Source organism: Rhea pennata, chromosome 5, assembly GCF_028389875.1.
Source record: "Rhea pennata isolate bPtePen1 chromosome 5, bPtePen1.pri, whole genome shotgun sequence".
NCBI lineage: Eukaryota > Metazoa > Chordata > Aves > Rheiformes > Rheidae > Rhea > Rhea pennata.
In genome coordinates, this window is record NC_084667.1 from 63,600,501 (window position 1) to 63,625,476 (window position 24,976).

Below are 24,976 nucleotides of genomic sequence, written 5' to 3' on the forward strand. Positions count from 1 at the left end.
TCAAATCAACCAGAGCAAGTGTTGCCCCAGATACTGAAAGAGGAGACCGCTGTGAACAGCTCGCAACGGCAGCACGAACGCCGCGTTTCTAGCGGGGTGCAGAGAGGCTCCCGAAGAAGAGGCAGCAGCGCCTCACGAGCAGCTCTTCCAAGGTGGAAAGGACGATTCCTGTGTGCTCCCACACAAGTCCTGGATGAACCCACACCAGCACAACGCTCCCAAATTCAGTGCAGAACCGCACGGGGAGAGAAATCGCTCCAACGCTGCACGCTGAAGATGGGGGCTCGTGCTGGAACGGCATGTCGCAGTTGCTTACTCCTTCTTGGGAAGCAATGCAAACGAGCTGTAATCCAAGAAAAAACAAAGCCCCAAGAACAACAATTTTAAATATTTGTTAATCAAAGGACTAAAGGTACAGAAAGGGTCTCTCTTCTTTGACTTTGGTATACTACGGTATGGTATTTCCATAGAGGAAAATACGCACTAGGCTCGGCACAGACGATGCAAATGCCTTAGATCAGTTCAGGACAGCCGCTGCTCTGAGAGACAAACTCAAACGAGCTGATCATCTGAATTCCCTGCAAACTCTTAATTTGGGGATAAACAAAGCAAAGCAGAGATTACTCTGCAGTTTAACAAGCTATGTCCAATATCTTTATGCATTTAAAATTTTAAATTTAATTAGCCTTACCTGTAAGCTTAAGAAAAATACACACTCATTTTCTCCTCAACTCTGAACTATTAAGTTCAAATCTCTATATAAGAAGTAATAAAAATAGCTTGGTTTCTGGTAGCAATAACAAAAATGAGGGAAAGATTAATTCTTACACTTTTATGGCAAACAATCTAAAGCAGATGTTTGAGAATAAAAGCGAGATGTCAAAGTAGTTAGTAAGAGCTTTTCAAAACCAAGCACAACAAGACAACTTGCAGCTTTATGTGCTTATATAAAACTCTAAATCATCTCAGTCAACTTCCAGCCTTAGCCCTTCTCTGTTCTATGAAGCTTCACAATAACCAAAAATGTTATATTCAAGTTAAACCACTAGAGATCCGTATCTGCTGAATGAAAGCATGTGTAAGTGAGCTGTGCTGATTAGAGATCAACAGTTGAATCGAGGCCCTTGTGAACAGAAACATATTTGCATGGTCTGAATATCGAGGGTCTCTGGAATGAATTTTCTGTCTTTAAGAGACAGAGCATATTTTAAAGACACCAAAAAAAAAAAAAAAAAAAAGAAGTAGTAGTAGTAGTTCAGATTGTATTTACGTTTCCTCCAAAATACTGCAGTTTTCAGACGGAAATCAAACTTCAATTATAAGGTTTAAACCAACACAGGCATTTCCTAGAATCCAACTTCAACTACCTATTGGAAGTTATCCACACTTTCTTGTTTGCAAGTTCAAAGAATTACTGAGTTCAAATACAGCAAACTGAGATATTAAATCTCCAAAGCACAAATTTCAGAAATGACACTGCATGCGTGCAGGCAGCAAAATTGAGTCCTTCCACCTCTAACACGGCAAAAGCTTGCAGAAGGTAACCGTAAGCACATCCTTTTCCAATGAAACGAGCTTTTATTGCGAACAAGAAAGACACTGTGTTAACTTAAAACACCGTTCACTCAGGTGTGCTTTCCAAAAGGCCTTGAGCAGGATGATATTGATTTAAATAAAGTAAATTAGGCGAGTTTTTGCACTTGGGCTTCCCACACGAAGAGGATTTGCCAAGCCTTTTGAGTCTAATTAGTGGCGCAAGCAAATGGGGATACGAGAGATCGACTGAGCGTGCGCGCGCACTTCTGGACTCACCAGCAAGAGCTGCGTTTTGGCTGACCAAGAAAAATTGCCTCCTAAGCAGGCCGGCCTAAGTCCCCATCTACTGGGAAGCCATCCATCCAGCAACACCGGGCTACTGCGCACCGCGCCGTCCCGGCGGAGGCGACGCCAGCCCTCCCGCGCCGGCAGCAGCGTAACCGACGCGCACCGGCAAGGCGACGGAAGCGAGTCAGGAACTCTGCGGGAGATACGAACAATAATCGTTTTCCGTTTTCTTTTTCAAATGCTGAGAGTTTGGGTGGTGAGGGGAAGGTCTTGGTGCCCCCCCGCCACCAACTTTGCTGCTGGAAGAAAAATCACATTAATCCTATTGTGCCAAGACAAGGTGTCCAAGAAGCTTTTAGCATGTTTGGCTTCATAGTCTGGGGCTTTTTTTGTTTTTTTCTCTCCCCCTTTTTTTTTTTTTTTTTTTTTTTAACTGTCTCAGTTTTGGCAAAGAAAAGGAAAACGAAGATATGATGTATAAATCTCAAGAAAATTGTATTTTCAGCAAAAAGAGGCAGGGCCGTATCCTGAAAGCTTTTAAAGAAATCCAAACAGTTTAAATCACCGCTAACCAAAATAGCTTTGCCCTAGTTTTGGACGCAAACTTTTATCAACCAATAATAAATTGGGGAAAACATGCTTTCCCCCTCGGTTACGCATTAATCTTGGGTGGGAGGTAAAAACCACAGCGCCGCGGCAGCGTTCCTCAGCCCCGTCCCCCGTTCGCAGGCCTCGCGGCTCGGCCGGGGCGCCCACGCGCGCTGCGCCAGCGAACCGTCGCCCGAGGCCGCTTCAGAGCAGAATTTCAGCGCGACCGGGTCGGCGGTAACTGCCCGGTCGGCAGGGGCGGCCTCCGGCTCGCCACTCGGGCTACGCGTAACACGACAGATCTCACCAGATCACTCAGACCGCACGTGCCGTTTTTGAAGCGAACATTCACTGCTATCAGTGAGAATTTGCTTATTGATTTAAACGGACACTTGATTTTGTTGGTGTTGGGTTTTTTTTTTTTTTTTTCCCTTTAAATGAAGTTGGGTACCAAGAGACTAATAAAATAATTTTAAGAGTTTTTAAGAAGCATATAGTGTTTCCAAGTGTTCTCGCAAGGGCAGTAATTTATTACATAAATCATCTTGATTTTCGTATTTGGTCCCCAATCCTGCATTGCCTCACACAAGTTCAGAAAACAGCCCCACTCGGGACTATGTATAATTGGGGCTATTACTTACACCAGACAGATCAAGTATTCTTAGAAAGCTGATTTGCAAAGAAGTTTCCAAGTTTCTCCAATCAAGTCTTTAAAACATTACGAGGAAGAAAGTAAACAATTATAAATCATACGACAAAAATGCTCATTAATCCATACCATTTTAAAGAGTGGATCAGAAGTCTAAGACACCATTTACTGCAATTAATTGCAATTAATTGCAATTAGCGTCTTTGGCAACATATAATAAAAAATTCATAACAAATTCTTGGTAGTAAAAAAAAAAAAAATATTGCAAAAGGCAATGCAGACAAACCACAGTCCTCCACAAACTGATGTTCAGGGATGCCACTGTTTACTGATGGGGTGCAACTAAGAGCTGCAAAAGAAAACTTGCCTTGCAAAATACCGTTTACAGCTTTCTTTTAAAGCGCACATCCCTTAATCTGTATACTCACTAATCTGCGTAAACAGAAAACCACCAATTTGATGCAATCAGCAGAGTGCCATTTAAAGACTAGCACATCACAGAACCCCCAAGTCTTTTTGGAAATAGCTCGGCGGGTCAGGAGCAGTCGCCTTCCACCAGTTGCTGCCCCACATGCTATTGCCAATCAGCTGCATTTGCCGTAGCGCATTCCAAAGTTTGCTAATTAATCTCCGCTCTGAACCCCACCAATGGCCGGCTGCCATGCGAAAAGATCATCATCTTTTATTTAAAGACATAGTGACCCTACGGCCAAACTCGGACCCGAGTGGGTTTTGTTTTGTTTTGTTTCGGTTTTTCTCTTTTTAAAGTCTCCAAATTCCACGTAGTTCACTACAATCTCAGTGAGGTGTTTTAACTGAATAGACCAAATATTTTTGAGGCGATTGCTAATGGTTTACGAGTGTTTATATTAGATGTAGTTTGAGTTATTTTAATGTTATTTGTCAGGAACTAAGAAAAATTTTGCATTTTCACCTAAGAGATACCTTCAGCAGAGGGTGCGAGATGCAAACCTACAGGAGGGGAGAGAAAAAAAAGGGGGGAAAAAAAAAGGAGACTCCTTTTCTGCAAAACAGCACGCACGCTTTGAAGTCACGTGCTTTAACGATTCCAGCGTATTGCCACATTTCATACGCGGTTTTAAACATTGATTTCACCCAGTGCGCTCCGTCGAGCCGTTGCTGCGGGTCGCTCCGACTGCGCGGCGCGGACGGGCCCGCTGACCTTCACAATGACCTCTCCAAAAGCAGTTGTGCATTTTACTGTGGTGTAAATCCTCGCAGACAAGTCGAACCTGTTCTTTTTGGCACGCAGCCCTTCAGATGAATACGCTGCTGAGATTTATTATGAAAGGGGAGCGAAGGGGCATTATTGCACAACATTCATCCCGCGCATACGGCTAAGTTCTCTCTTTTACAACTTCTGAAGGCTTTTAAATAAACAGATCTTCTTAACAGCACCAGTGTTTCTTACTCGCCACCAATTCTCTGCAATTAAAATTCAGTATCATTTCCAAAAAGGTAGAAGTGCCCAGAAAAAGCACGTGTGCTAAGGTGTTCTATATTGTTATTAATAAGTAATATTCATACTTCCTGTTACTATCCACCAGGGATTAGCGTTTCCTAGCACACCATTCAGTTATAACACTGAAGTATTATTCCACGTTGTAGCAACATACACGGCCGTAAAAGGGTCCATTAATTATTTTTGTAATGCCATGAAGTTGCTGCAGGATATTAAGTCTGTCTCCATGAGAAATGCACTACTATAGCAAAATGATGAATGACAACGTTTACTGGTTTTTAATTAGATTTCAGAATATTAAGAAAAGGTCTACAAAGTTAATTTCCAAGGGCTTAGTTTAATACTTTTGCATGCCTTTACACAAATTGGAAAAATCATTCAAAATCAAATGAACCAAACAAAGAAATGGAAAGTATAAAAGAATTGTGAAAGTGGTAGATTTTATAAATGCAATGAATCTGCCAGAACGGTCAGAGTCGTAACCATATCATCCACATTACCCGCATTATCCGCATTCCTCAGGGTTTCCTAATTGATCCATCAAAAAAATTTGTCCTGCTAGGGAAGGGCGGGTGGGGGTGGGAGAGCAAGACAAAAACAACACCCAAATGAAGTCGCACTGACACCACAGTCCAAAAATCATGTTCAAACCAGCTTCATCTGATAAGCAGCTGATATTAAACTGAAATGAAATACTGTGATGGAAACATTTAATATTCCCTTATCTAAACCTTTGAATTCCCCTACGAAGTCCCCCTCCCGCAGTGTCAGCTGTCCCGACAGTCGGCAATGCCTGTACGCATACCTCCGACCGGGAAAATAAAGAACGGCTGTGTTTCCCCCTCTGTCACAGGCGCACTACCCACAGGCTCTGCAAGGTACAGGTTCTCTCTCCACCCCCCCCCACCCCCAAAATGCACCATTTACCCCCAAAGTCCGGTTTTCTTTCCCGTTCTCCTACCGCTTGTGCTCCCCTCCTCCCTCCATCTCCGTCCCAAATGTTTCATCCCAGCTTTTCCGCTTGTCTTTCCTGGGTCCATGCTGCGCTTCCACAGCTCCAGCGCTGCAGAAAGAGGTTTCGCTACAAGAATGTGCATAGCAGCCACGGTTTTTCGTTGTTCTTGGGTTTGGAGGCTTTTTTTAGCTGCTTCTTGATTTTTATTTTTCCCTTTGCTACCTATCTAAGGTCACTTCTCTAGGTCCTCCTGTGCTACCCAGAGCACAGCCCACTCATTCCTTCTAGGCCCCCCGGCATCAGTACAAGAGAGCAGAGGTGGCCTGAGGATAACAGAAGATAAACCAGCATTACCATGTTACATCAACCATACAAATCAGAGCGTCATATCTAACAACGAGGAGAGTCAGAGCGTCCCGAGCTCTGAACAGGGGGATCTTCCTACAAGGAGGTATTTCACATCTTGAAAAGCTGCCGTTGTCACGCACCTCGCTGCTTAATAAGTAAGTGCCGCCACGCTTACGCTTTGCTCTGCATGACACAAAAAAGAGCCCAGACACCGTCACTATTTTGTCCACGGCCCTTTTTTTTTTTTTTTTTTAACTTCTTTCCCAAGGTCTTCTATTAGGTGACACACAGACAATTAATGCCAAAGCTGTACTGGGCAAGCCAGTTACAGCTAGAGTTATTTATGCAGAGTTAAAAATAATAGTTAAATCAGTGCATCACTCTTAAGAATATTTCTGTTACTTTAAAAGTGACACATTTTTTCAACTTCGCATCCAAAATTTACTTAACAAACCAGACACAAGTCTGCTTAAAAACTAGCACAAAACAGATGCTGTATCCAACACTACCAGTGGAACTAAACTGGTTCAACATCATGCTTTAGGATAAACTGCACCTTCACAGATATATATATTTTTTTCCTTATTCCAAACAGATTTGAAAACCTGCTTGATCTGAGCACGCATGAAGCCCTGCAGGTGTCGACTGGAGATGCTATGGCCAAGGTCTCTTCCGTCGAAGAGAGGACCCAGAGGCCCTCTGCTTTATCCAGCAACCTAGTGGAAGACCCTACAGTGAAGCTCCTCTGCTCATCCCTTCTCTGAACTGAAGCCATGAGCTGGCGCAAATCCTGCTCCAAGGGAACGCGCAGAGAGTGCTGCCACTCCGCAGTGTCGCTAGCATCAGGGTCTTACCGAAACTCCTACCTTTCTGGGAAGGCAGAAACTTCGCTCCACGTTTCCCTGCTGATCCTTCCATCAAACTTAGCTTCTCTGAACTCAGAGGGCCTGTTGCAGGGCAGCGTTACAAGCTAGACATCTCGGAGGTACGCGGCTTTTATTTTATGCCAGCCGCGTGCCCACAGGTATACAAACGCAGGCAGCACTAAACGCTGCCGCCAGTGACTGCCTAAAGACAGCAAGGATTGCATGCCCGCATCGATCCGTTTCAGATCTGTCAGCAAGTCAGCGCAGCACACCCCAGAGGGTCGTGTTTACTCGAGCACTGCCTATGACAGCCTCGCAGAGGATCGCTTTTCTGCGATTCTCTTTCCACACTTTGGACGAGAGAGCAGTGCTGTATTTATGCATGCTCCTCTTTCAAGAGATGAAACAGGAGAACGGGCTTCAACCCTAAATACACATGCTTCTTTCCTCCTATGCACAGTCCTCGAAGACATATAAACAGTTCCTCCCCCTAACCTACTCACCTATATTTCCTTTTTTTACCGTCCTCCAACAATTCCTTCTGTACCACCTTTAAAATGTGCCCTTTACCTCCTCCATGATCTACTTCACTACTCCAAAATAATATAAGCATCACTGTTCTTATACAAACCCATCATTTCTTTTATTTTTCTTTTCTTTTTTTTTTTCCTGTTACTAATCATTACAAATAATGCTCATTCCTGTTTCCTGGCCTCCATCCAGCTTATTTAGATAGATTGTTCCACATGTGCACTTTGTCCTTCCATTTCCTGTCCATACCATTACCCACATGCACTTAAGCTAGTCAAAGCAGGTTTCTTCGTATCCACAATATTCTTAAGTATTTTTTTTTTAAAAGAGCCTGCATAAAATACATGTTACCATGCTTATCTACTGCCTTCTTTGCAAGGCTCACAGGATTATACTGCTCTGCCTCATATTCTGCTGGAAACATCATGCCTGTCACTAATTATACCAGGGCCTTGTATTTCCCCCAAATACAGTGTTACCTGTGTAACAACTAAGTTTAGGCAAAACAGAACAATAAATTAAAACAGTTAATTCTCTGTTTCGATATATTCCATACCCAGGTTTTTCTTCTGAAAAAAATGTTAGTAGGAACAAAGATGTGCCAAACCTTTCAAGACCAAGGCACTCCTTCAGGAGGATAACTTCTCTTTCATAAGTGGCCAATGCTGTCAATATTCCTTTCCAGCAACACCTCGACTGACACACCGAATCCAAACTAGGTATACATGGGGAAATTCACCTTTTGATGTCCAACACCAATTGCCTAAAACAATATTCCCTTCTCCCACCCTCTGCACCTGAACAAACATTTTTCAGGAAAATTATTATTGAAGTCTCCTTGGTATAAAACATTGTCTCTTTGATCCGAAATACCTTCTGCTGCAATGTACCCTAGCACAAAATGAATGCATCTTGGATGAATATTGTCTTTTGAAAACAAAGGCTCCTAACAGCTCCTTTGAAACACATCTGTATTTTTGAATGTATTATTAATTTACAAATGTGATATTTTAAAACTCCGAAGTTGACTCCTTTGAGACCTGTAGCAAACTCTCGTTTGTCCGTGATGCTCACTTAGGCACAAGTTCAGGTGCAGCAACGAGGTGGAACATACGCACATGTGTGCACACGCGCGTGCGCACACACACACACACACAGCATGGCCTCAATCAACATGCTGAAGATTTTTTCCTTGCAGAGATTAATATACTAGTAGGGAGAGCATATCTGGTAACAGAGATCAAAGCAAAACAGAAGACACTGTGGGGAACAGCAGTCCTGCATGTAGACCCTTGCTTACAACCAGAGTCCTGGTGAGAAGTGCGGAGGGGTCACCTCCAAACATACTGGTGTGTGCCCAGTCCCCTACTGCCCTCGGACACCAGATTTCTTGCCCAGGAACCCAGCCAGTCAAATGAGTACTAAAACTCCCAGTTCCCCAAATCCTTCTCCCACAATTCCCAATACCATGCCAGCACTCCTCACCCCTTCTCCCTACAAATTCCCATCCCACTCATTACAACCTTTCTGCCAGTCCTGCCCCAAATGTCCCCATCATCACAGCCTTTCACTATTCCATCCCCTCTTCATTATACCCAAAGCATGGGTTATCCAAAATCCCTACTACCTCTCCCACCTCACCCTCCGCCTTATCCTTCTCCATCTCTTTACCATTCCTGATCCCACACTCTTGTCCCAGGCCCCCACCTCTCACCCTGCCTGACACCACCACTGCTGCTACCAGCAGCAGAGAGAGAACTCCCTCCCATGTTCCTGCTGGAGATCATCTCCCAGTAGCAGCTACAGCCATGCTTGCACTTGTCTTCCTCTCAGCCCTCTGTGCGCGGCTTAACAACTCTGGTAAGAAATTCAGGAAACCCAGAGGTAGGCTGTACTTATCCCAAACCTGTCTGAAGGCAAACTGGAGAACAAGCAAGGAAGAAAGCACAAGCACAGGGGAGATCTTTTAACTGTGCAGCAGCATGCATAGACTTTACAACACCAGGTGATATTTGAGGTATTAAGGCCCTGACAGACAAATAGACTTTCACAGTTCACTAAGAAATGGAGTAACCAAGAATAAACGTGCTCTACAAGACCTGTCTGTACACATGTGCCTACCAGGCAAGCCTCAAAAGCAGACGCAATCCCACTGACGGCCCACTTGGAGGAATCCGCCAGCCCCTTAGCCCAGTCCTGCCCTTCCAGGTCATGAGCTCTCCTTCAGGTAAACAGAGCAGGATCAAGGAATGACCCAGAATTACTTTGATCAGCAGCAACAGAAGAAAGGATTTAAAGAGGTAATGTTCTCAGGAACATAGATAAATGGTAGGAAAAAGGGATCCTGAAACATCCAGAAACGCTCTTCTATGCCCATACACAAATTTACTATTTCAGCTTGACTAAATGGCTCCAAATCTTTCACTGTTCTTACATTTCTTTAAATGCCCTTACTATATTTTTAAGTGAATTTTAACCTCTGATTAAAACTCTAAATTAAGATTCTGATTAAGACTCTAAAGAGTCCTTTAGAATCAGTTGAGTTACATATTTCATAGCTACTGTGTGAAGTGGAAACAGACCAAAGATTTTCAGAAGAAAGCAATTCTTTTATAGTTGTTTAAGGAACAATTAAGATGCCTGAACTATTTTTTAGAACAATATAGTAAAATATTTAGTTTGCTGAAGTTCCCTCCACAGAGTCACCTTCAAGTACATAAAACATTTCTATAAAGAGGAAAAGACTAGCCCAATTCCTGTGTCTATGCAGACAGAGGCAAAACTAATGGACTCGCATCACACCAAGGAAATGTACAGCTACATAGTTTCTCCTAAAATACAACCGCAAGGACAATGAAGGGCTACAACAGACTGCCCGGGAAGACCACAGAGTCTCCATCTTAGGAGGTCTTTAAGAACAGGTTAGACAAGTATCTGTCAGGAATGACTTAAGCATCAGTGATCCGGCCTCCAAGCGGAGGAAGGACTGGGTGACTGCTCGAAACCCCTTCCAGCTCTATGTTTATATGATTCCACAAATACCCTCTGCAATTCTGGCACCTGAGTTTCTTATTTTATTCCTTTTTCTTCCCCAACTGAAAATTCAGCCCCTGCAGATGAACTGTGCCATCTCTCAGCTTTTTTACATCATCTTTATCAAGATGACAATTAGATAGGTTATATTAATACCTTTAGACAAGATATTTATTTCTATTTTGCCTTACCGCTGCTTTCGAGTATGTTTACTTTTAAATAGTGCATCAAGCAGCAATATTTAACATCCTTCTGCATTAAAAACATGGTTCAACTTTTCACTGTTCATTTAGCACAAATTTTTAAACACAACGTATGCAACTCTCGGACAAAGCATTGCATCAGAAGAGGATGGATGTACTAAATTCTATCTTGTTTAAAAAAAAACAGCAGCACTGAAAAAGTTATATTGGAACAATCTATATATGTGTTTACATTGCATGAATGATTTGCTGTTCCTCCACAAGGCATGTAGGAAGTCAGCACTTCTCAAATGTGTAAAGTATTTCCATGTGCTTAAAGCATGATCTTTCCAAAACAAACAATGATTGAGATTTTTTTTTTATTATTATTCTTTATTTCCCTGCCAGCTGGTTTTTTGGACTCTCCTCCCAGGCACCTTCTTTCTTTCAGTCAGATCTCTCCTTATTGCTCACAGTAACACCTACTCAAGCAATAATATATTCAGAGTTGTAAGACTCAAATAGGAAGATCTCAGGCTGATTTAAATGGCATTTTCCTTAGATCGATCACAATGCGTCTTTGTGCTATTGTAGCTACTCTGGCAGGTCCAGCTTTTGCTTAGGATGGCACTCGGCCATCCTGCATTAGGACGTAAAGTCCGGTTCTTTCCCTGGCTGCTCTGATATGGAGCAACAAGCCTTTGGGCAACTCCAAAAATCAAATGCGGGGAGAGACAAATGGTTCCATCCCCAAAAGTGACACATAAAAACAAGATATATCTGCTCCACTGCTACCTGGAGTCACTGACTTTACTGACAAATACGTTTGTCTTGCTGTTCACCTCCTCTACAACTAACAGCGTTACCACTATTTCATTTACTAAATTCTGTCATTACAGCTGTGCAAACCTATGAGCCAAATTCTTATTTAGACTAATATGTGTATATAATCATGTGCTGCTTTGGCCATGTAAAGGAGCCTTAAAGTGAATGTACAAATATTTATTCTAACAGAGCAGGGTAAAAGAGCCCAGCCATGAAACAGAACCAGGTCAAGTGTCTCTGACTATGTCTGTCCACCAAACTGTTTAATTTCGACTAGAGCATCTTTCCTAAAGCATTCCAAACAGCAATCCTGTAAAGAGATATGGGGAGAGTTAGAATTGCTTTTCCAGAATCCAGTCTCCTTTTCCAAGGCTAGCATTGTGTAAGATATGGGGAGAGGAAATGACAAATACTGTTGTTTGCTTTGTGCTTTTTTTAAAAGTATTTCTCACCTACATTAGGGAAAAAATTCATTAAGTCAACATAAAGTGCTTAATGTTTAGGCGCTTTGATACAGCAGTAATTACACAGTGAGCCCAAAACCAATTAAATGTTTTAGACTTCAGTCTGTGGGTTGCAGTGCACAGGAAGCATTCTGAGGATAGATCACTTTTAAATAAAGTGCATCTGGCATACACTTCAAAAACAGTTCAAAAAGCTTTAGCAGAGTTAGGCATGTATGTGTTTGAATCTTAACAAAACATCTTTATTTAAATAGAGGACTACAGATTTAGTAAAACAAATATATTTACTACTGCTAATCATCCTCCATTGTGCTTTTCAAAAGTTACTATGAGATTTAAATGAGCAATATGTACATCACAGGACACTCCAGATCAGTGTTAAAATACTTAGATCCAGTTATCTGGTGTCCCTTAGATCATATATATGAATTCTGTATCTATGTATTGTTAGTTAGGAGATAACTGAAATCTGGCAGCCACATTTTTTATTCCTTTCTTGCTTTTCAAACATACATATCCTTCTCATCAGATCAATGCAATGTTTATTGTTAAAACAAAAATTGTTTATAACAACCAAATCAAAGCTAAAGCAACATGCAATATTTTTACTGGGTATTGTGAAAGAGTTCTTAGCAACTGCAGAATCACATTAGCAGAGCTTCCATATTCCAGGGCTGTACACCAGGCACCTGCTTTCAGACGTGCACCCACGTGCACCTGCACTCCAAAGAAGTTGCTTCCATGGTTTGCTCCACAAGGTCAACGCTCTGACCATTCTCACCCAGAAACCTGCTGAAAAACTCTGCGACTTCCGTTCTCCTCTGCAAATCCAGGTTCCCTTTGGAAGGGGACTCAGCGCCACAGCACCGATGCCCAGCCCAGGCTGTCCTGGCTCAAACTGGGACGTGGCCAGCATGCATGCAGAAACCAAGGCTGCAAGGCGCAGGAGGCAGCCTCATAGCACAGGTTCAGTCACTGATTCCGCTAGGTCTAGTTAATGTACAGCACCACTGAAAAGTAGACCTTTACTTGTGGGCTCTCTACAGCAAACACAGTTCTGAGACAGCCTACAGGCCTGAAGACACTACTTCGCCTTGAAAACACACGCTGAGATTCTGACTGCAGTAACATGGTTCATCAGTAAAAGACAGAGGTGTTTTCGCAGTTTCCCTCTGAAGTTAAATCTAAATCTAGGAACCACTTGCAAAGGTTTCTTCAGAAGCACCGTTCCCAAGGGGAGCTACGGGGCGAAGCGTCCTACCCCCAGGTTAAGGGCCGGGAGGAGAGCCACGGCACTGACAGAGGTAGACAGTCCTTACATTTGCAATCCAGCGTGTGCTCACTTTTACGTGACAAGCAAGTCAGTCGTGAGCTGCACGAGAATGCATCGACTACTGAGTGTACGTGAAGCTCAGAAGAAGCAAGTATTAAAGAAACCAGATGCAATATTCTCATGTAATGAGATAGCCTTGTAAATACAGACAGATGTCAAATTTATAATGGCAAAATAACCTAATCTCTCAGATGAAAGAAATTACCGTTTTATAAAGTGTTTTTGCTACAGGAATCTAGAAAGAAATACTACCAGACACTCCTTATGGTGCTGAAAGCAGATACATACATCAAACGCTACTTTTAGACCACAGAGTTCGGTGACAGAAATCAAAAAGAAATCAAGACATCCCCAGCCTTTTCAAACCTTCCCCCTCCTCCAGTGGATTAGCACAATTTCAGGTAGTTGGTTAGGGGAGACTATTCCGAGCGAAGGATGAGGAAAGAAGAGAATTCAGTAGCACATAGATACAGGCCACCGACAAAAGGAATTTCACTGTCCGCTCTAATCGCATCCCAAAGCCCCGCTCGGATCGGTGCGTAACAGGGGGGTCTTCGAGGCCTCCCACCCACAGGCGCTGAGCACGCTGCACCAGCGACGAGAGCACCGTCAGCACCTTTACACGACGGAGCCAAGAGCGACTCCGTCCACGCTCACATCCTACGCTGCAACAGGCGTCAAGAAGTGTATACGTTACCTTTTACCTTCCTTAGGGCACACTACAAACTAGGAAATGTTGTGAAACGGGAACTATTTCACCCAGTTGCAAAAAAGAAAAAAAAAAGGCACAGAATGAAGAGTAAACACAAAATACCAAACTCCAGCTGGCACACATCTCCAAGAAATCAGTTCCTTCTGAACTGCTTCTGCCCAAAGATAGACCAGCTGAGCTAACAGCAAAGGAAGGAAATAGGCTTGATTCGGGTCTTTGAATAACAATAATAATAATATAAACTTTAAGCAACCGCTAAAGAGTACTTTCTAAAAAAAAGAAAAAAAAAAAAAACAGAGCAGCAAGAAGTGGCAAAGCAAGGCTGGAAGGCTGAACTAGTTCCTTGTCACACAGCTGGGATGGCCAAGTACTCTCTGGAGCTGCAGATTAGTCGTAGGCTAAATAGTAATGCTAGATTGACTTCACTTACCTCAAGAGTACCTGGCATATGTCTAAGCTACTTTGAAGGAGCGCAGTTGATTAAAAAAGTATTTAGAGAGACTTTTTGCATTTGGAACAGGATTTTGGATAATTGCTCTATGAGCTATAAAAGAAGCAGACTGAAAAACAGGAGCAGCCGTTCAACGTTTGTTTGCACAGGAAGCAATATTGTAGGAAAAGGCAATAATGAAGAACAGTTAATTTAACCTGAGCTGATGAGGTCAACGTTTTAAAAGAAATAGCTCCAAATAATGCAAAATAAGAATTTTTTTTCTCATTAGAATAATAATGCAAGTGTTACACTGCAAGAAATCTCTTCCCTCACACTTGATACGCTCAGCTTAGTAGTAACGTGCATTCGTGAGGTGTCCTACGCATCCCGCATCCGACAGATTCATTCCTGTGAAATACTAATTTGACTACCCCCTCCTGCAAACTTCTGCTGCTGCAGATTGCCTGTTACCCATGTTGGAAACTACAACAGCTCTAATAAAATCCTGGCAATATTCAGGTACATAGAAAATCATGATTAAGACCACTGCTGTGAGTTAGATAGTAGTAGTGTTGAAGATTAAAAATTTAGCAGGTCTAGGTCCTGTTCCTCCTACTGCCACTGGTCTGCTATCTCACCCTGGGCAAGTTGCATCCCCTCTGCGCATCAGGTTCCCTCCCTCCCCGAGGCACCTACTTAAACTGCAAATTCACTGGCGATGACCATCCTGCTAATGACCCTAAGTGTAGAAACACAACACAGTGAGCCCTTCACCTCAGTGTCTACTAATATTTCTATTAATAAATACTCCCCCCGCTATTAAGTAATAAAAACAAAAACACTGAATAATCAATGGTGCATTAGATTACTTCTGAGGTATTTGATTATAAAATGTAAAGGGAAAGCTCACATGATAGCAGGCCAGAGAATACCTGTGTTCTTCTTTTGCCTATTTGGGCAATTCAATTAAAGATAATAGAGTTTTTAACTACGTGAAATTACTTCAAGAATACCTCCACCAGAGGGTAAGTCTCCCGGGAGATGGAGGGGAAGGGAGCAAAGAAACATTATAAAACTGGAAGCAGCAGAACAGGAACAGGGCACGCAGCCTGAAACATTGCTTAAGATAGCGTTCACTGGAGCCAGTCTGTGGTATTCATACTTTTTTAAAAACATGCAAAGAGCTGGATTCCAGACTCCAAGGCCTGCATATTCCCAGCTTCCAACAAAATAAAGAGGAATTAAATACCTCTGCACTTCTGTGGATCTGAGCCTCTGCACTTTTAACCACAACAGTAATGTGAAGCACAGAACTACAAGCACCGAACATCTCCTGCAGCCCTGTAAGCAGCAGAAACACGAAAACTTAGAATTACTGTAACAAAATTAATTCCTGCTACATTTGCAAACTACCACTCATGCTCGATGCATTCTCAACACCTCTTACACTTCAGAATTTGCTTTGCAATAAAACCATCTCCCAACCAGAAATGATCGTTACATGCACCGTGGAACAGAAGAATGTTTCTTTGCCCAGACATACCCTGCACACCCTGAAAGGTCCTGGAAATCCTGGAAAAGTTATTCATTTCTGACCACCTTTGTTCTTTCTGGCTGATACCAAAATCTGTTCCAGTACAAGCATTGGCAGGAAATAGTATTTGCAGCACTACTGCAATAAGTACAATTACGATTATAATTTTTTTAATAGCTTTATGCTGATTTGAGATTAGATTTAATGAGAACATTTTAAATATTCAAATATGCAGAAAACCTATTCCCTAATATGACGAGTATGACAAGCAGAAAAGGTCGGAAGCATTTTCCCCCACTTATGCAGGTAAATCAGGCTGACGATTAGGAAGATATGCTTAATGCATAGAAGATAAAATCTACGGAAATAAATTAAAAAGAGGAAGTTGATGTGTGCCACTAGACCACGAGGAAAAAGCAGTTCCTGGTTTTTCCTCGAGAAGGACAACATTCAATTTAACATAATAAAAATTCAGGAGAGAGACCCTACCCCGATAATCTAATCATCTTTCCTATGCTATAGGGGATGCTCTTACCTAGCTTACTACAGAAAGATGCCCCCTGTTCCCCCTGCAAGCAGGGGGACTCCGCAGCACTAATACGACACCTTAAATGAGCCAACTTCCTTGAGCGCTGCCCAGGCGACGAGAGCGGGCATGCCTCTTGATTCAGAAACGGAGGAACACGTCCGATTACCAGTCAGGCTGAAGAACATCTCTGACTGAGACCATCCCAGGAAAAACACATGTTCAAGCTGGAAAAAAAAAAGAAACGGGGGGGGGGGGGTGCCACAACTGGCATATTCATAAAGCCTTTTTGTAAACACAAGCTCAAGATTAGCCATGCATCTCAGCTAGCTCTATCCGGATTCCCTTCCTGTGAGACAAAATTAAGGAAAACGCCACCAGAAAAGGTCAGTGGCCCGAGCTACTAGGAAAAAGGCACAGGGGAGGGCGGCACATGGCGATTCATTATCCGTGTGCCGCTGAAACTCTTTAATATCGAACCTGAAAATGCCTTTTCACAGCAACAACATTTCGCTTGCAAAGCCGCAGAGGCAAACGGTGCATTAATTTGAACAGTACTTTTAACAAACGTTCAGCACCCGGAGGATCTGCCCCCACGGGCGCGGGCGGCGCGCGCCCCAGCGGTCAGGCAGGAGCGGAGCGAAAGCAACGCGAGGCGCTGCGGAGTGCTGCCCCCGAAGAGCGGCGCAGCAACATCCGACTTCTTCCCAGGATGCAGCTCCACAAAACACGCTGTCCCGGGTCACCGGCTGCCCCGAACCCCGCACGCTGCACCCTATTACACGTCACGAAACACGCTCCGATTTGAGCTCAACAGCTTGCATTTGACAACTTTCCAGGGGGTGTCCCAAGCCTGATGTGAAGACATCAAGAATCAGAGATCATCACATCCCACAGTGGATTTTAGCAGCGATGGCAATTACCCACTGGAACAGCGTGAACTTCAGCTCTTGTGTGTTCCCTCAGCTCCCATTTAGTTCCGATTTGTTTAACTGAGGCTCCTGGTTCTTGTTACATTTACTGTTACACTGTTCAGACCTGGCATGTCCCCTCTCGAGGAGGTGCTTACTGTACACTGAGTCATATCTTAACCTTCTCCTAAGCCGGAGGCACAAAGCCGTTGCCTTTCGAGCAAATGTCGGCAGCTCTTATTGCCGTTCTTTCCAGATTTTGTGTTCAAAATGCATTCTGCACAACTCTTCAGTCTGCAAGACTTACCAAACAAAAGTCAAGTCCTTTCCTATTTACTCCAGCACCATTCACATAGCCAAGGCCTACAAGGATGTTGTGGCTGAGGGTCAGCTTGGTTTACTCGTCTCGCTAGACTTCCAAATCCACTTCGCAGAGCCTGTTATTTATTCTTCTATTTGTAATTTTGCGTTTAGCCATATTAAAACACATTTCATTCAAATGAGGCCAGCTTGTCAAAACTGCCCTGTACTCTGCCAACTTGCATGTCATCCATAGACACTCAACATCTGCTTCCAAACACGGAATTGCATTCTTGCAGAATACCCACAGAAATATTTCCATGCTGTGGTAACCAACAAAAATTGCAAGTTAGCCAGCTAATCTATTTACTGTGGAGCATATCAATATTGTTATTATTGTATAATGTAATTTTTATGTATTTTTTTTAAATCAATGTCAGGTAGTAACATTCCTTGTTTTCAGCCAAATCTATAATTTTATCAGAGTGTAAAATCTATTTTGCTTGATGAATCCACTCCCACAAAACAATAATCTCCAACTTTAAAAATGCCTATCCTTAACTTTTTTTTTTTTTTTTAACGTACTTATTTCTAATTTGAGGTGGGGGGAGGTTAATCTTTTTCACCTAGGACTAAGGTCAGTCAGGTTTTGTTTGCTTGTTTTTACATGTAGGACTGAACTAGTTACACTAATCATCTACTTGCACTTTCTGAACACTGATAAAATAACTATCATCCTTTCAGTCACCTAGAGGTTCCACCCCTCTTATTCCAAACATTAAGATGCAACTGGCATGACGATAGAAATCTCCTCATCCAATTCTTTCACAACTCTTGGAGGAAGTTTACTCAAGTCTGCAGATTTAAAATGCCTGTCTCAGCGTAAGACTGTTTAACATCCATTTACAAATGGACTGGGAAGTATTTCCACTGTCCTCGTTACGTAGCATAACTATATCTTCTTTCTTCTCCCACAGGACAGACCAACAGTTCTGAGAAACGCTGACAATATATTCTAATAAGTAGAGAATGCACAGGTATTCATTTAGAGTATTTTTTAAAATGAAAGATGAACATTTTCTGAAAACCAGCTTTTCTAAACACCCAAGAAGTATACCATAAAGCATATCAATCTCCTTCCAAACTCTCAGATTTTTGAAAAGAAAAAGGAAGAAAATACAGTTTATGCTACAGGAACACAAGAGAACAATCTGCAAAACTTCACAAAAGATGACATCAGTTTTGGAAAAATAAGCTGCAGATGCTATTACATTGTGAACTCTTTGGGGGAAACGGACAGACAACGAACATAGTACAGATATCCCTGACAAAACTGATTGATTAATTGATGGGAGACTGCTTTGATACAAAGGTTTTTGCTTGGCTTTTTTTTGTTTGTTTTTTGGGGAAGGGGTGTTATTTTCAAGACATCACTTGGCACTATCAACTCTAAAATATAGTCTAAAATATGTATTATTTTTAAGATATGTTGGAAAACAGAAGACCATTGAAGTGCAAAAAAGATCCATAACACGTTTAAAATACTCTCCCTGCCCCTAAAGAACAAAAAAGTTTAAAAAACTTGCATTTCCACACACAGACTGAGGTGTACTAGTGCTATGGAGTGACAAAGAACAGGAATGCTGACAGATCTTTAGCTGCCACAGAGCACTAACTAGCACGTTTGAAACAAAATACTTGTTGCTTCCCAGATTCCAGTAACAACGAAAATAGCATCCTTAATCTGGAAAACGGTGCCAACAGGTTCTCTCCCTCATACTCAGATTTTTTTTTTCCCACAGTGATTATAGTAAATCTGAAAAGAGTACAGCCTTTTCTTAAAATTCCAAAATATCATCTTCCAGAATTGTGACACAAATAAGAAACAAACAAACAAAAATAATTCAAAATACCACACAACTTTGCAAGGGGAAAGAAATAGCTTGTTTTTTGACAAGTATGCAATAAAAAGATGTCGTACATTCCAACTAGCAGAGTGATGAATTTCTTAGACTGTTCTCTTCAAGTTATATAAGTAATTAGGAATTAAACTATTTTGTATAATATATAAATCAACTTTAAATAATAACCTCTAAGTTTCATATTAGGAAAAGCTGGCTCTTTTGAAAGTCATTCAAAGAAAGAAAGAAGCATGTCTTACCATCTTGATGCCAGTGGAAAACGTGACTGGTTTGACAGTTTTGGGTTTTTCCAATTGCATTTCTAGCTGAGTAGACCTGTCCTTATGCTGAGCTAAAAGCAGGGAAGCAGGAAGACTGGAGCTCTCCTGTAAACATACAAATAACAAATCTGAATATTAAAACAAAATAAATATTAACATTGCATATTCTTCAAAACTGCAAACTGCGTCTGAAAGGCCATCACGAGCAGAGCTACATAATGCTAAATATCCTCTAAAGGAGGAACAGTTTATAGAAAACGATCATTTTCAGTAATAGGAAAAAGCTGCAGCAGCCCCATAAATCAGACTAACCTGCAAACAACCAGTTTTATAAAATCCACATTAAAGACAATATAACAGGCTCCTTATTCCAATCAGCCAACGCAACTATATTTATTAAATAAAAAAATAAATTAGAACTTAATCAGAGAAGGAATAATACAAAGTAGTCTAACTTGGATCAGATGTTTATCTAAGACACATTCTTTCTACCAATGAACTCAGACCAGTTTGAAATTGCTTCCCATTAGATTTCACCTGAGGCCGTTTGGAAATGATCCTTGCTCTGGTTTGCACAATGGCACTATTGTAAGTGCAACCAACAGCATATTTATTTTCTCCTTTACCAACTTATTTTTAGGGAAACCAGCCAATTTTTTTTTTAATGTATAAAAGTAATAAAATGAATAGCCAAGCAAATTAACTATTTAAAATCTCATGTTTAGGCTACAACAGATTGATTATTAACATATATATATATATATACTATATTCTTGAGAGAGCCAGAAAACTATTGGACAAGTAATTTTCTAATAAACTAGTCTGACTATCCACATGCACACTGAAATCCTCTAATTTTCCCAGTTACAACGAAAGTAGAGTTAAGAGCAGGAAAAGAGTTCGGAATGGATTATTCCCAGAGTTTTCTGATTTAAGATTTTATTCATAAAACACTCAAGCATCATATATACTTTTGTTTCAAGGAACCAAGTAAATATTGAACTATGAACCACATTTGCTACTTGCCAAAAACAACTGAGCTTAATAAACTGGACTGTGGATCATATATTTCACTTATAATAGTCCACAGTAAGATGTCTGAGGTTTTTAATGCAGTGAGATGCCTTGCTAGTCTTCATATTTTAGAGAAACCTCCTGAAATGATTGTGAAGAACAGTCATGTTGGACATCTACTTTTCACATCATCCATCTTTATTGTTTGTTACATCTACTTTGTCTTATGATTAAATTGCAAGTGCTAAAAGCAGAAAATGTTACAAAGTGAGAACTGGTCCAGACTGAAGAATAATATAGCTAAGAGCATCCTCAAACTCCTGATGGCAACCAAAGATTAATTGAATTGTAAAAAAGAAAAAAAAAAAAAAAAAATTCTCTAATGATAAGACACATCTGATTTCTATACAGCTGGGAGAAAATTTGGACCACAAACGTATTAGTTCAGAGCCTCCATCTTCAAAGAATTGAGGACGTCCGTAACTCCACCACACGGCCCCATGCGCTGCCAGCTGTCAGCAGAATTTAGAAATGTTAAGTTTTTCAGTCATCAGATTTAATATACCGGGGGAAGGAGGGAAGAGCGAGAAGCGGTCTCTTGGTTCGTTTTGCTTTCTTGTATTCCTTACATGTTTGCTGCACTTCTGGTACAGTAACTAAACCAATTTCGGCTCTAACTTCTGAACAGTTTCACAGTAGCACGATGACTGGCAACCAGATCACCCAACCGTGGGAACTCGACGCTGTGCCAGCAAGCCACCGTGGCTGTGGCTGTTTGTCCTTTCTAGCATGCTCATAGTCCTTCTGTTAACTATTAACACAGAGGCAGACAGGCAGCAAAGACCCAGTCCTGTAAGAATTTATCCATACTAGCAACGTTTTGTATGAGAAAAGCGAGCTGTACGACTGTAAGACCAAAACCACTTACATGCAAAAATTTCAGCAAGATTTGTCTTAAAAACTTTTGAGGCTCTAGGGACATTTAATGTCTTCAAGTCGCCTTGCCATCTGCTTGATCCCGAGCCGTGCCAGGGCCCGGGGAAAGCTGCCTCTTCGGTACGTGCCGCGCTGCCACTTTGCTCCGCGCCCGGACGCCTGGCCTCAGCACCCTGCCAGCGCGAAGAGGTAAGCGCAAGGCCCACAGCACAGCCGACATCTAACGGCAGCTCTGCCAGGGTTTGTACGCTGCCAGTTTAGAGATGGTGTAAATAAAGGGAGTGCTTTAATATTTTACTCAGCCCTAGTTATCTAAGTCTAGATGGTAAAAAAATATATATATTTCATCCAATAAAACGTAAAATCCACTTGGGATTACAAATTAAATTAGAGTGCTCTGTGTTGTCTTTAAAATGCTCTATTTTAAGAGATCATTTATAATGATAGCAATAGAAAACCTGCTTAATTTAGTACTGGCAGGCAAAATGGGCAATGAGGGGGAGCTCAGGAACAGCAGCCGTAGCACCTGCTTTCCCTTCGAGGAGCCTTCACAGCCCAAGCCGCTCGTGACGCCATCCTCCTCTTCGCAGCAAGTCCCTGGGTCCTCCCTCTCCCTGCTCCCAGCCGAGGCCGAGGGCTTCGAGACCCAGCCTCGAGGCTGCTCCTTCCTACCTCACCTGCCAACCGGCAGCCAGAGCCTCCCGCGTGACATTTTAAATACCAAACGGTTCGGTGCCTTCTTCCCCTGGCTCTGGGCTGTCTCAGTTACCAGCTCTCGGAAGGCGAGCCAGTATTCCTGCACACCTTCGCGCACAACTGAGGCTTCTCCTCACTGTCATAACACAGTAAATAACCTGTTTAAGGAACTATCAATCTCCTCAGTCCTGCATTGCATAATCAGCCGAAGCACCAAAGGCAAAATTCTTCTTGAAAGCGCAGGGGAGTGTGCAGTGCTGACGTGCCCCTCTCTCAGGACACCCCAGAAGCTGTCTCGCAGCGACAGAGCTAACGACGCGAGGAAAGATCCGAGATCGCTGCACTCAACACGTAAATACTTGCCTTAAGTTTCCTCTTACTGACCAGTATGGAAAAAAAAATGGAAAATCCATCAAGATGTACATCTTAGGGCTACAGATTCCAACATCCAGGTCATCCACCAGAAAGGCAGTTCAAAATCTATGGGTGAAAAGCTGTCCCTTCACCTTCCCCTGCGTTCACAGTCCTGCCGGGTCAGTAATTCTGCCGCTGGTATCACCACAGCCAGAACTTAATCCATGTGGCTTTAGTACGGTACCAACCAGCACAGATATAAACATTTTTTTTAACCAAGTCTTCACTTTCTTACTGCTTACGCTTGTTTCTGCTGCATCTGTAGTCAGCCTCATTTTCAGATTTGCTGTGCAGCATTAGGGGGATTTCAGAGACCATAGGAAACGTTTATTTGTTTAACAACTGCTGTTTTTCCAGAGACTTTATAAGTCATTGTGCAAACACTTCAATGCTGGTTTTATAAACCTTTAGTATTACAAAACAAGTTTTGGCCCAAATTTAAGTTGACAGCGCCCTTCCATAAACAGAGAGGCAACCCAAAGTTTCCCAGCTTCCTTCCTCTGCCTTTAAAATCACCTTTCTGTTATTTTTAGAATATTCAGAATGTTTTAATAGCAATACATATGCAATCACAGTTGAAAGTACCTATTTTGGTCATGTTCTAAGGATTATTTATAACCATTCTTTTCTCAAGCCATCTGGTGAGGTAGGTCTCCAGAAAAACCAATTGCTGTGTAAGAAAACAACACTGGTCTCTGCTAAGTTAAAGCCGTATTTTAAAGCAGGATTTAATACATTTTAGTAAGTCAGAAATCAGTTCAAAATCCCTTTTCTGAGCCACTAACTTTGAGTTTGTAGTGGAGTTTTTATTAATTGATATGCTACTCAAACTATTCCTGATTGTGTACAGTGCAAACATTCTTTTGAAAGCGAGAAGAGACTGCTAGATGCAACGCTACACGTTGGATGGATTTTCAAGGAACCTTTTTGCCTATCTCTGCTTCTGTCTGCAAAAAATAGAACACCAGCTCCTTCCAACAAATCCAATAAAAGGCTGCCATGACTCCAGCCTGGAATAAGGCAGCTCTTCAGCACAGCCCTTAAAACTCCCAAATTGCACACTGATGGTTTCTCTCCACATCTTACCAGTGCCTTTCACACTGGTTCAAAGAAGAACACTACTTTCCCTGGGAAAGGAGAAAGCCATCTACATCCTGGATGTCAGTGTGCAAGCGTGCATGTGTGCTTGTGCTTACATCTACGCACGCACGCGCACACACACACATTTAGAGGGATTCTCTGCCCACACACCATCACTGCATTTCAGGTGTAGAAACAGTAGTAAATTGGGAAGAAGTACAAAGACAGTTTTCAAAAGTAGCCTGCATTTTTTTCAGTCTATACAACACTCAGTTTCTGAAATACATAGCACAAATCAATTGACGCTTCAGACACTCCAAAACGAGCAACTCATACACAAGGTGTCTGCGGTAAGAAAGCATGACACATCCAAAGCATGATGTCCTTTTCTTCTAGAAGTTTTTAAATACAAAGAGACTACCTCTGATTCAGGAAGCTGCTAAGCCTCCAGTTTTCTCCCATCATTTCCTTAGGAAAAAACTCTTCCCCATCAAATCTGGGAGGGCGTTCCAGGATTAGCCCTACCTTACGCTCCTCACTAGGCACTTACCACTGGCCACTGCTAAACAGAGGCTAGTGACCAGGTAAATCTTCATCCTGGCCCAATCCAGAAGGTCTCATGTGATCCATGCCCATCTTATCCAAGTGCTCTGACTCAAAAAGGGTTGACTAATGCTGGAACAGTGACTCCTGAGATTACTGCCCCCCACTCTCCACTGTTTCTTCGCTGCAGAGGAGACTGACCTCACCAAGTACCTCCCAACCACCACTTTGCTTCAACACAAGGTTGTCAACTGCAGCAGCTGAGGACTGCTTAACAAGCAAACAGTGGTGAGACAGTGGTGAGATAGAGTGGCTGAACCAACTACTAGCTCCCTCCTATCCCCATCAAGGGTCAGTGCAAGGCATGAACAGACACACACCAGAACAGATGCAACGGCGTCAGCCGAAGGCAACACCAGTAGGCAGTCACATAAGTTTACACATAACACAAAACCTCAACCATCCATGCATCACGTTCCAGGGAGAGTGGCAACTGTATCAGCTCTGCTAACACAAGTCATCTTGCATCCCAGTCAAAGCCTGTACCTATCATATTGTCCATGAATTCAGTAGAAACCTGGACCTTTACAGTAGCTCTTCCACAGATAGGCAGT

The 24,976-nt window shown here is 42.2% G+C and overlaps 1 protein-coding gene across 2 annotated transcripts in view; it reads right to left on the bottom strand.

Moving 5' to 3' along the window:
• The window catches only part of MNAT1 (MNAT1 component of CDK activating kinase), a 122,564-nt gene that overhangs the window by 46,875 nt on the left and 50,713 nt on the right, over positions 1-24,976 (bottom strand). For both annotated transcript variants that reach the window (XM_062577342.1, XM_062577343.1), the window contains exon 6: positions 19,659-19,784. In XM_062577342.1, coding sequence (XP_062433326.1) covers positions 19,659-19,784 — 126 coding nt within the window. The remainder of the gene's footprint in view (positions 1-19,658; positions 19,785-24,976) is intronic.